This window comes from Pituophis catenifer, unplaced genomic scaffold (assembly GCF_029215685.1).
Source record: "Pituophis catenifer annectens isolate HBS135680 unplaced genomic scaffold, rPitCat1.0.hap2 SCAF_2, whole genome shotgun sequence".
NCBI classification, from domain to species: Eukaryota; Metazoa; Chordata; class Lepidosauria; order Squamata; family Colubridae; genus Pituophis; species Pituophis catenifer.
In genome coordinates, this window is record NW_027256882.1 from 174,416,998 (window position 1) to 174,427,288 (window position 10,291).

The following is a 10,291-nucleotide window of genomic DNA, read 5'->3' on the forward strand; positions in this document are numbered from 1 at the left end:
GTACATCAAGCCCCGATAGAGTGTAAGTCATAGCTGGCTGGGTACAAACAACATACTAAGTTGTAATTCAGTTTTCCAAGGAACAAAGTGAAAGGCTCCCACAGATTACACTCTTATTTTCCACATGATTGTTTACTGGGCTGCCAATTAATAGGAACATCCAAAACAAAAAGCCTACATAGAATCAGCAGAGAACTAGCTCTGGAGAAAATAGAGCAGAAAGAAAGGGGAAATTCTAGTGGAATTATTTCAGTGAGCTGTGAAAGTGGGCAGAACTTTGTTTTCAAAACTAAAATTGACCCTCCTGACCTTTGACCATGATTTACTCCCTGTTGGCCCTTCTACTTGAAATTCTCCGGCCACAGAAGAGGGATTTGGAAGCATTCAAACAAGCTCCAACTACAGCTGTGAAATTTCCTAGCCTCATCTCCTCTCTTTTCAGAGAAGAATGTCCCCAATTAACAGAGAAAACACAGAAGGGTGTTTGTTTCTTTGTTTTGACCAAAGATCTTTATTTTAACAAATGTTTTTTTAAAAATGTGTTTTCTACAAAGGAGAGTCATTTTCCCACAATGACAAAGATTTAAGTTTTTTATGGGGCAACAGCGAAAAGAGGACTGAGATCAAAGGTTGCCCAAGTCCTTGTAGAAATTCCTGAGATATAAGAGACATGTTGAGCAGAAAAAAATCTGCATCCTTGACCTCACGCAGCCACTTGGAATTACTCATCCCAAGTCAGAGTGGCCTGCCTGGGCAATTCAAATGGAGCACATAGCACCTAAACCACAAATCAGATTCAGTCTCCCCTTGCTCTACTCAGGAAGTGCCCTAGCTGGCCCACAGGAAGTAGTCACACCGTGCACGGGGATCCGAGGGCTTCCCCAGAGGCCGGGCACAGACAAAGAAGCGCCGTCCACAATTTGGCCCTTGTTTCTTCACTGTCCGCAACACACAGGGCTCTTTGTGGGCCTTGCAGCAAGGTGGGTGTGCAGGGCCAGGTAGCAGTGACTTCCACAACACAGACTGATTTTGCGTAGAGGGAAGTGTGTTTTTCTCACAATTCATAGCTGCCTTGCTGGTTACACCCTTGGAGGGTGCCTTCTTTGGACTCTTGACAGGTGTCTGGGTTACCCCTGAGACTTCCTCCACCCCACATTTATCAGCTATCCTTTCAGCACTCTTCATAGGAGGCTGTTTCCCAGAATCCTCTGCTGTCGCCCTCTGGACCACATTCAAAACTGACTGGCCCCTTCCACCATCCACAGGCTCAGCATCCAAGTTCCCAGCTTTGAAGAAGCTACGTAAATCCCCTTGCCCTTTCTGTGCTGGGCCGGTCCGCCTTTTCTTCAAATCCCCCAAGGCAGTTCTCTCTGCTTTGTCCCGTTTCTGCCCCTTCTCAGGCAGTTGGGTCTGTTCCACTTTTATCAGAAACCGGCTGAGCTTCTGTTGGATGCCAGCAAACTCAGGCAGGAACCGGGTGCAGAGCGGGGGACACCGTGGGGCAGCTAAGCAGGTACTTTTCAGCACAGCCTGGACGGGACAGTGGTCAGAGCCCAGCACCTCTGGCATGATCTGGGCATCGGTCAGTTCCAACAATGCCAGAGCACAGTCAGCCAAGATGTAGTCAATGCGGGTACCATAGTTCAGATGCCGGGATCCTGTTACGTTACACCAGCAAGTGTAGGCTTCATCCTGACTTGGGTTCAGAAAGCGGAAAGTATCAACAAAGAGATTCTCGTTCTCAGAATCTCTACCAGGCTCCCAAAGGAAACCGTCCAGCCAGCGGCGCCCAGGATGCTCCTGGAAGGATTCCTGCAGTCAGAAAAGAAGCATCAGGGATACATTGCTAGACCATCAGGGTAGTTTTATGAGATTAAAGTGCTTCCCATGTATCACCAAATGGGTGCAAGATTTTGATACCTGGACTTCAAAATGGATAGAATCATATCTCACATATGGTGGCTCTGGTTGCAAATGTGGCCATATTTTAAGGTTTACAAGACCAGAGTTTCCATCGCCTTCCCAACTCAATGTGGCAGGAAACTGTGCTGTTGGGTTTCAGTAATGATGGCCACAGGAGTCTCAAGGGTTGCAAAAAAGGGCCTGGAAAGCAAGCCTGGAGCTATAAGTTGCCCTCCCTTGCTTTGTAATAACCTTGTACGATAGACCAGCATTATTTTATTTATTTACTGTACATTCTGATTCTATTACTTTTTTTTAATAATTCAACTTGGTAAATATTTTCCTATTTTCCCCACAACCACCAGCCCTTGAGGCGAGTTGGGCTGAGAAAGCAAGTGGTCCAAAATCACCGAGCTGGCTTTCGTGTCTAAGGTGGGACTAGAATTCACAGCCTTCACTTACCAAGTCTCCTGGATCACAGTGATCGATGGGCCTGTGTGCAGTATTGATGTCTCCCAGGATGATCACATGGCTAGAGGAAGAGAGGAAACGTGTACCATCTTCAAGATCAAAAACTGCAGCTCCATTTTAGAGACTGCTAGTACACATATAAAGCACAGCTGATGGCTCAGAAGCAGGCAGCTGCAGCATTGAGAAATATCAGCAAGGAGAAATTCAGTTCCAATAGCTAGAAATAGCTTACTTTGGAGTAAAACACTGAACATCCACTTAAATCAAGTGACATCTTTGGAATGTGTCATAAAGGGTCGGATTAGCAATGGTTTTCCTAGGCTTCAAATACATCTGTTTTCTACCATTTTTTACCCGGCATTTCAGTTTCTGAAGATAAAAAACTAAACATGGAACTTTTCATTTACAAAGCATGCCATGACCTCCACTCCCTCACCTTGAATAACTATACACAGACCAAAAACATATCTGGCCAAATCAAGCAAACAAATATATCTGAAAGAGCTCCAACATGTTTCCCAAGTTCTTAACAAAACACTCCAAACAAACCTCCCCAGAATTTTGTTCCACCTAGCCACCAACCTTCCTTCACACACACATGATGGTGCTCAGTGCGCAACACACACAAATAGTTTTTGCTCCAGAATTTCCTCAAAAAGTAGGCGATTTGCTCACACCACTGAAATCTCAGGATCTACAAATCCGAACAATCTGCAATGCACGAATCCCACTAAGTGAGTTGCATAAAATTCAGAACAGATCTGGGATAACTAGGCTTTGTCTTGAATTTCATACTCATATAATATGTATTTTGCTCTATTTATTCAGTCAAAAAAAAAAAAAAGCAGCTTGAATGCTACTTTAAAAAAGAAAGAAGTCAAAGGGATATTACAGGACTTACAAATAGGAACAAATGTTTATTAGATACTCTTAGTTATAGCAGACTTTACAGTTTCCCTGCAAGATAGTTCAACGGTTTTCCTCTCATTGCAGAAAGTAGAAAGAATATTGCTTAGCCTAGCTCAATGCATTAATAATAACAGCTGAATCAAGGATTTCACAGCATACCTACCCTCCAGCTCTAAGAAGAGCTTCAGCCCGGGCTTGCAAGAGGCGGTAGAATTGCAACTTGAAGTCTCCACGTTCTGGCTTTTCAGGGTCAGCGCGAGGGCAATACACATTGATGACAGTCAGCATAGTTTCCTGCTGTTCTGAAGTGCTACAACACAGAGAAAGTGTAGAGTTCAGTCGTTTCCCCCCTCTCCATGCCATCCAATAATGCTCAGCCAACTGCACCTATTATGAAGAATCTAACCATTTTCAGCCCATATTCCAACCCCACTTTCTGCTACTGGAGGATATTTCAAAAGGAGTAACATTTAACATTTATACACCTCCTTTACACAGCTTCACATCTTAAATACAAGCATCCTGCTGATCCAATCTCCCAGACATTCTATTTTCAAAGGGTCGACTGGGAAGTCCTCGAAAAAGATGTCCCCAACACACTGCAATGACTGTATTGGTCCTCTTCTACTTTTGTTTTAAGACACTATTACATAAACAGGAGTCATTCTGATTAGGTGACCCTGTCAATTGAATAATTACAATGATAATGTTAGATAGGTTTCAACCAGTTTAGTCTAGTAGTTAAGGCACCAGGAGACTGTGACTTCCAGTCCTGCCTTAGGCATGAAATGGGTGACTTTGGGCCAGTCATTCTCTCTCAGCCCAAGTCACCACACAGGGTTGTTATTGGAAGAAAAATAGGAGGGGGAAGGAATATTGTGTGTGTTTACCCCGAGTTGTTTATAAAAATAATAAAGGCGGATATAAACAAATAAATAACATGTTTGTCATATAGATGTTGATGTACTTGTCTGGGTTTGTTATTTATTTCCCATAATGTATTTCTATGTATTTTGTCAAATTAACATTCTTTTTTGTGAGCTGCCCAGTCAGCCTGAAGTCAAGTGGCAGGAAAGTTGAAGTAATTAAGTAAATAAATATTATCATTATTATTATAAATGATGTCATTGCAACCACTTCTTTCCACTGGCACTCCCCAGCAAAAAGTATTGCAAATCAAGTTGCCTTTGAAACTGAAGGTAAAATATTATTATACAGTAATTACAGTAGCTGGAACAGCCTGAATCTCCACAAATATATCTCTAATTCTTCTACCATGAGCAACCTATAGGCTCATTCCAATGGGTTAATTATAGCTTTGGCAAGGCAGATTTGCTTGTCTGTGCCTTCAATGCCCATATAAAAGAATTCAGCACTATTAACCAAATCATATCTGGAGAGATGGGAGCCATTTACTTTGCACATGTATTGTTGAGTTTAGACTGGTGTCAGGAGTTTCTGAGTTCATGTTCACATTTCGTGGGGCTGCCACATTTATCTGTAAAACCTGTTAAATACTGGGATTAACTCAGTGGTGAGTTTCTACCGGTTCGCTCCTGTTCGGGCAAACCAGTAGTGGCGGTGGCGGGAGGCTCTGCCCACCTACCCGGACATCATCACGGATGCTCTGTGCATGCGCAGAAGCGCCGCACGCTCTTGGTTGCGAACTGGTAGCAAAGGTAAGAGGAACCCACTACTGAATTAATCAGACATTCTATACCCAGGTTGCATACCTCCAACTGACTCTCTGCTACCATCTAGTGGCTATCTGAATTTGTGCAGGCTGTTTATGGCCTAGAATTAACTCCCAAATACCTGCTTTACCATTAAGGGCTATGCAGTGATCCAAATCAAATTGAAAAAATGATTCAGAATATGCATGAGCATACTTATCATTCCTGTCAACACATCCTTAAATCAAACACACCTTTTTTGGGGGGCCTTGCTGTGTGAGCCCAGAAAAAGTTAGTCTTTTAAAGCAGTCACCAATAGAGGCCACAGGAACCACTCCTACGCGCTCCAAACCTTCTCTTCCCCTTCGAATCCAGATCACAACACTGCCTTATTAATTACTTTCTCTGTTCATCTCCATATTAGATGAGTTGTCAGCTTCCAGGATATTTGCTAACTTAACATCAACAGCAGGTATTCCTTCCTCCGCCTTTGTGATTGCTATCTTTACCGTATGCGATGACGGGTTAGAACTGCCCGGCCTTCACTGTCCAGGGCCTTGAGCTCATCAACTGTGAAGTCCTCTGTGTTTCCATAACAACCGACTGCTCCACTGTGCTTGGTAAACAGCCCAGACAAGCCCTCCTCAGCTGCTTCTGGGGTGGCACTTGCTCTACAGAAGGTTGCAACGCCTAGAAACGCAGGAGATTTAAAAGGTCATCTTACATATGAAAGGGCAGAAAGGCTATCTACTTAATCACAGGCCCAACATTTTCACTAACTGCAGAAATCCTGAATAGTAACCTATATGCACAAAGCTATAATACAGACTTCCCAGATTTTAGAGTGGCCTTTGATTTAATTTCCCAGGATAATCTTTGGCATAAGCGTCAAACTTCTTTATAAAAAGAAGCCTCTTCTGTTTATCTATTGCTTATATGATAAAGACAAGGTGCCGCCCCCAGGGACATTTAAACCACGGATATTCCTGCTAAGAGCATGGATTTATTCTGGCACCATCATTGTTTAGTTATTACATCAACCTTTTAATTGTCATGATGAGCAACTCCTATCAACCCACCAAAATGGAAGACAAACATATAACAATCCTATTATAATCCTGACACAGTAAATTGAAAACAGAATGAAAAAACAAGACTTCCAAAAGATTTCTAAGCTTAGGTTTCCACCATTAATTGGTATGCTAAAGGATGTCAATGAACAAACAGTAGCTAAAAGTTGAAAGTAAGAATATACTAAAATATTGTACAGTAGAGATGTCAACATCCAAGATACTTTAGCTTAGAAGATACGCTCTATTTAAAGAACCTGTAGTACCAGAAGATGAAGTTAGTTCAGCGCTCCAATCCTTTCCAAGTTGGAAAACTACAAGAACTGATGGAATACCCATTAAAATATAGCAAACAACTGAAGTTTTTAAACAAATTATGCCAACCAATCTGGAAAATGATACAGTGGCCACCAGATTAGAAATCAATCTACATGCCAATGCCAAAAAGGGCAGTGTATGCAAGAAAGTGTACAAACCAGAATACAATTTCACATGCCAACAAAACAACACAGAACACAGATCACAGATTAGAACACAGATTGTGACAAAAAATATGCCACATGTTCAAGCTGGCTTTAGAAACATGAGATATTTTCAGTCATACCTTTGAATCATATTTATTTCTTTACTCAGAATGGCACTGTTTAAGACACAGCAACAGGAATCAATTGAGAAACTATTAATCCAGGAATCAACTGGATTTGTCAGGATTGCTAACTCATCCGTACCTGAATAGCCACTGCGAGTGCGACTGAAACTGAAGTAGGAGCTATAGCCCTCCACTATAGCCAATGGTTCCTCCAACAGGTCACCTGAGAACAAAGCAGAATTTTAGTGAGGAAAAAGATCAGCCTGGAGCAGCTTTTCCCAGCATGGTTAAACTTCTCCTCCAGCCAGCAAGGCCAGCAAGCTTTAGAGACAAACTATAATACACACACACACACACACACACACACACACACACACACACCCCTTTTCTTTCCCAGTTTTTAAAAAGGGAATATTTCCAGCATGCTAAAAAGAATCCTAGATTAATGCAGTGTATGGTCAGCCAGCATATGGCTTAAGGCTCAACATGGAAAAAAGTATTTTTAAAGCATCTAAAATACAATTGTGCAAAATTTCTCATTGTCTGAAATCCCAGGGACCCATTACAGTTTAAGGACTGAAAATGACTAGTTTGCCTCACTGAAACACAGGCACACATTCCCATGTTCAGCAAACATGTAGATGAGATGTACCTTAGGCTACTTCACTAAAACTAGAATTTTCTTGATTCCATTTCAATATTGTGGTTGCTACAGTTTTCTTTTACCTAAAAAGTTCAGTCAACACTGAGGTACTGTGACAAAACAACAGCACCTCCATTTTGCCCTCATGTTCATCTGTTTTAGTCTTAGGGCAAATTTCACACTTTCCCAAGGGGAAATTAACTGCAATAAATGTATCTTATATACCCAAATAGTCAGGCTGAAATATGTGACTCCATTTATTCTCATTTATGGATAAAAGGAACCTGATGATGATTAAGTACATCAAATCAGTGTTAACTTTTAATGACAAAATAGATTTTCTCCAAGATGATGTGACCTCCACTGGCCTTTTGTGTCTTTCAGGGGTGCACTCACTGCTGTTATAATCAAGTTCATCCATCCACCTTATTGCTAGTGATCCTCTTTTAATTTTCTTTTCATCCTCCCCAACATTATATATCCAGAAATATTGACATTTTTAACAATTCATTCTATTACTTTCATAATCAGATTAAGATATCCTGATGAGGAAAGTATATTTAAGTTTATTTTTTGATAAGTACACAAGGCACTTTTAACATGTTCTTCCCTTTGAGTAGAAGACAAGCAGAAGTGGGCAAGTTTATCTAGACTTGCAACATTATCAATTATTATTACAGCAATAAATTATTACTGTACACACCATGGACAGGGACCTACAATCTTATATTTCCTTAAAGACACAGCCTCATTCATTGCATACACAAAGTTCCCATTTCATTTTTTAAAATTCTCCTTTGCTTGTTTAAAAAGTACCCACTGAAGATGAATACCGTGTTTTCCCGAAAATAAGACCCTGTCTTATATTTTTTTGAACCTGAAATAAGCACTTGGCCTTATTGCCATGTGCTCAAAAGCCCAATTGGGCTTATTATCAGGGGATGTCTTATTTTGAGGGAAACAGGGTACTAAGAGGTCTCCACACACTTGCTCTTTTCAGGTTTTTTCAAAGGTGTTCAGTTGATCAGAGGAAGGGGGAATGAAGGATATATTAGCCAAATTCATTTTTCTAAAATCTATTTTTATTAATATGCAAACAGTAAATACAAATCACATAGAAAAGGAAAAGTAGCTACTGGTATACAAAGAGGAAAAACAACAAATTTTAGGAAACTACTAGATTGCAAGTTATATTTTCCCCTCCCATTGTACCTCAAATGATCGTTTCAATCAATATATTTATAAGTGTTGGGAATTATTCCTGAATTTCATTAAATTTCTGGTTTCTATTACCAAATCTGTGGTTTTGATCCAGAACCAAATCTGAATTAGCCAAACAAATCTCAGGTTTGGGGATTGGGGCTGATAAGTTAGATACTTTGTCTGCCACCTCCAATTTCCAACTAGTTAGTCCTCGAGTTACGACCACAACTGAGCAAAATTTATGTTGCTAAGTGAGAAATTTGTTAAGTGAGTTTTGCCCCATTTTACAACTTTTCTTGCCACAGTTGTTAAACGAATCACTGTAGTTGTTAAGTTAGTAACACGGTTGTTAAGCGAATCTGGCTTCCCCATTGACTTTGCTTATCAGAAGGTGCAAAAGGGGATCACATAGACCCCCCGGGACCCTGCAACTGTCATAAATATGAATCAGTTGTCAAGCATCCCAATGCAAATCACATGACTACGGGGATGCTGTCAATGGTCACAAGTGTGAAAAATGCTCTTTAAGTCACTTTTTTTTTCAATGCCTTTGTAACTTCAAACAAACTGTTGTAAATCGAGGACTACCTGTACTGACCATGGGGCAGCCTCTCCTTCTCTTCAGATTCTTATATACTTCGATTTTAGATAGGAGGGTTGCTAGCTGCAAAGCTGCAAATCAAAAACAAAAATACGGGGAACCGCCCCCCCCTTTCCAGTTTCAACCTCGGTTTTGCATTTTAACACTTGTCCAGCTGTTGCCTTGCACTGATGCACGTGGGGGGTGCTGGGACTCACGGGTTATCTTAGTCTCCTGCAAGCAAATAAGATCCGCTCCCAAAGAATCCAGGAGCTGCTTCAACCCCGCCGACCCCGCTCCTGCCCGGAGCCCGTTCACGTTCCAAGTCACCAGTTTCATCCCAGCTAAACGGGGCGGCTCGAACCCAGGCAGAGAAGGCAAACCCCCCCCACCAAACGTCACTTCCCGCCGCCAAGCAAGAGGGTTTTCTTTTTTAAAAATAAAATGGGCGTTCACTTCCGGTTCTATTTAGAATGAGTGATCTGCGGGGCGGAAGTGGAGGGGATGTAGGGGAGCAGTTCGAAGTTGGGTGTGCTATTTCGAACATATAATGCACTCATATTTTTTTTTTAAAGGGGTATATCTGCAAGAGGATTCAAGATTTAGAATACACTTTACAAACGTCTAATCAATTATTGTCTAATCAATTATAGTTGCTAAAAATGATTACCACCAGCATTTATTTTTTAAAATTGACTTTCATTTTTTACCTGTTTGTGGACTTTTGGAAACCTAAGGTCTGCTGCCTTTGAGAGAAAATCTAATCTCCTTGATTGTTTCTTAATTTGGTTTGCAAACATAAAATCCAATACAGTAAAATTAAGTTTACATGCTGCAAAATCTGAAGCATGTGGGAGCTAGAAGGGGAAGGCTAGGATGCTAGGTTAATATCCCCATGAAAGCCAGGTGATTTTTTAAATCGAGTTTGCAAAAAGCCAGAGAGTTTTTGGAAGGGAAAGTTCAAGCTCTTTATAGTTCCACTTTACAAGCTTCGGAATAACTTTATTGTCTTGAAGGTCAAACCATGGGTTATAATCTCCCCAGGCGGTCTTGACCAAACTAAAGCGGTTTGCAAATGCAAACTGAGTGAATTTGTCATTTGAAATCAATTCTTGGACATGGCTAAATTTGCAGATCCAGCAATTTGTCAAAAAAACGACAGTTTTATTAGTTTTATTCATGGCAGAGAGTCACACAAGGATATAAGGAATGCAAGACGTTACATGCATAATCCCCACGGTGGTTATTAAT

General features: G+C 41.1%; 1 protein-coding gene across 1 annotated transcript; it reads right to left on the reverse strand.

The window, feature by feature from the left end:
• Positions 1–573: 573 nt before the first annotated feature.
• Positions 574–9,389, reverse strand: APEX2 (apurinic/apyrimidinic endodeoxyribonuclease 2). Its single transcript, XM_070938115.1, has 6 exons — positions 9,259–9,389; positions 6,754–6,837; positions 5,465–5,645; positions 3,446–3,592; positions 2,365–2,434; positions 574–1,812 (listed from the first exon to the last, which is right to left on the reverse strand). The coding sequence occupies exons 1-6, from the start codon at positions 9,377–9,379 to the stop codon at positions 829–831; spliced, it is 1,587 nt and encodes a 528-aa protein (XP_070794216.1). The 5' UTR covers positions 9,380–9,389; the 3' UTR covers positions 574–828.
• Between the last annotated feature and the right edge of the window lie 902 nt (positions 9,390–10,291).

What these genes read in the sequence shown, in the direction of transcription:
- APEX2 (XM_070938115.1), bottom strand. Translation starts at nt 9,379, where the DNA reads ATGAAACTGGTGACTTGGAACGTGAACGGGCTCCGGGCAGGAGCGGGG. An exon ending in CACTCGCAGTGGCTATTCAG is followed by an intron (nt 5,646 to 6,753) that starts GTACGGATGAGT and finishes CTGCGTTTCTAG; the next exon opens with GCGTTGCAACCTTCTGTAGA. An exon ending in CTAACCCGTCATCGCATACG is followed by an intron (nt 3,593 to 5,464) that starts GTAAAGATAGCA and finishes TCTGTGTTGTAG; the next exon opens with CACTTCAGAACAGCAGGAAA.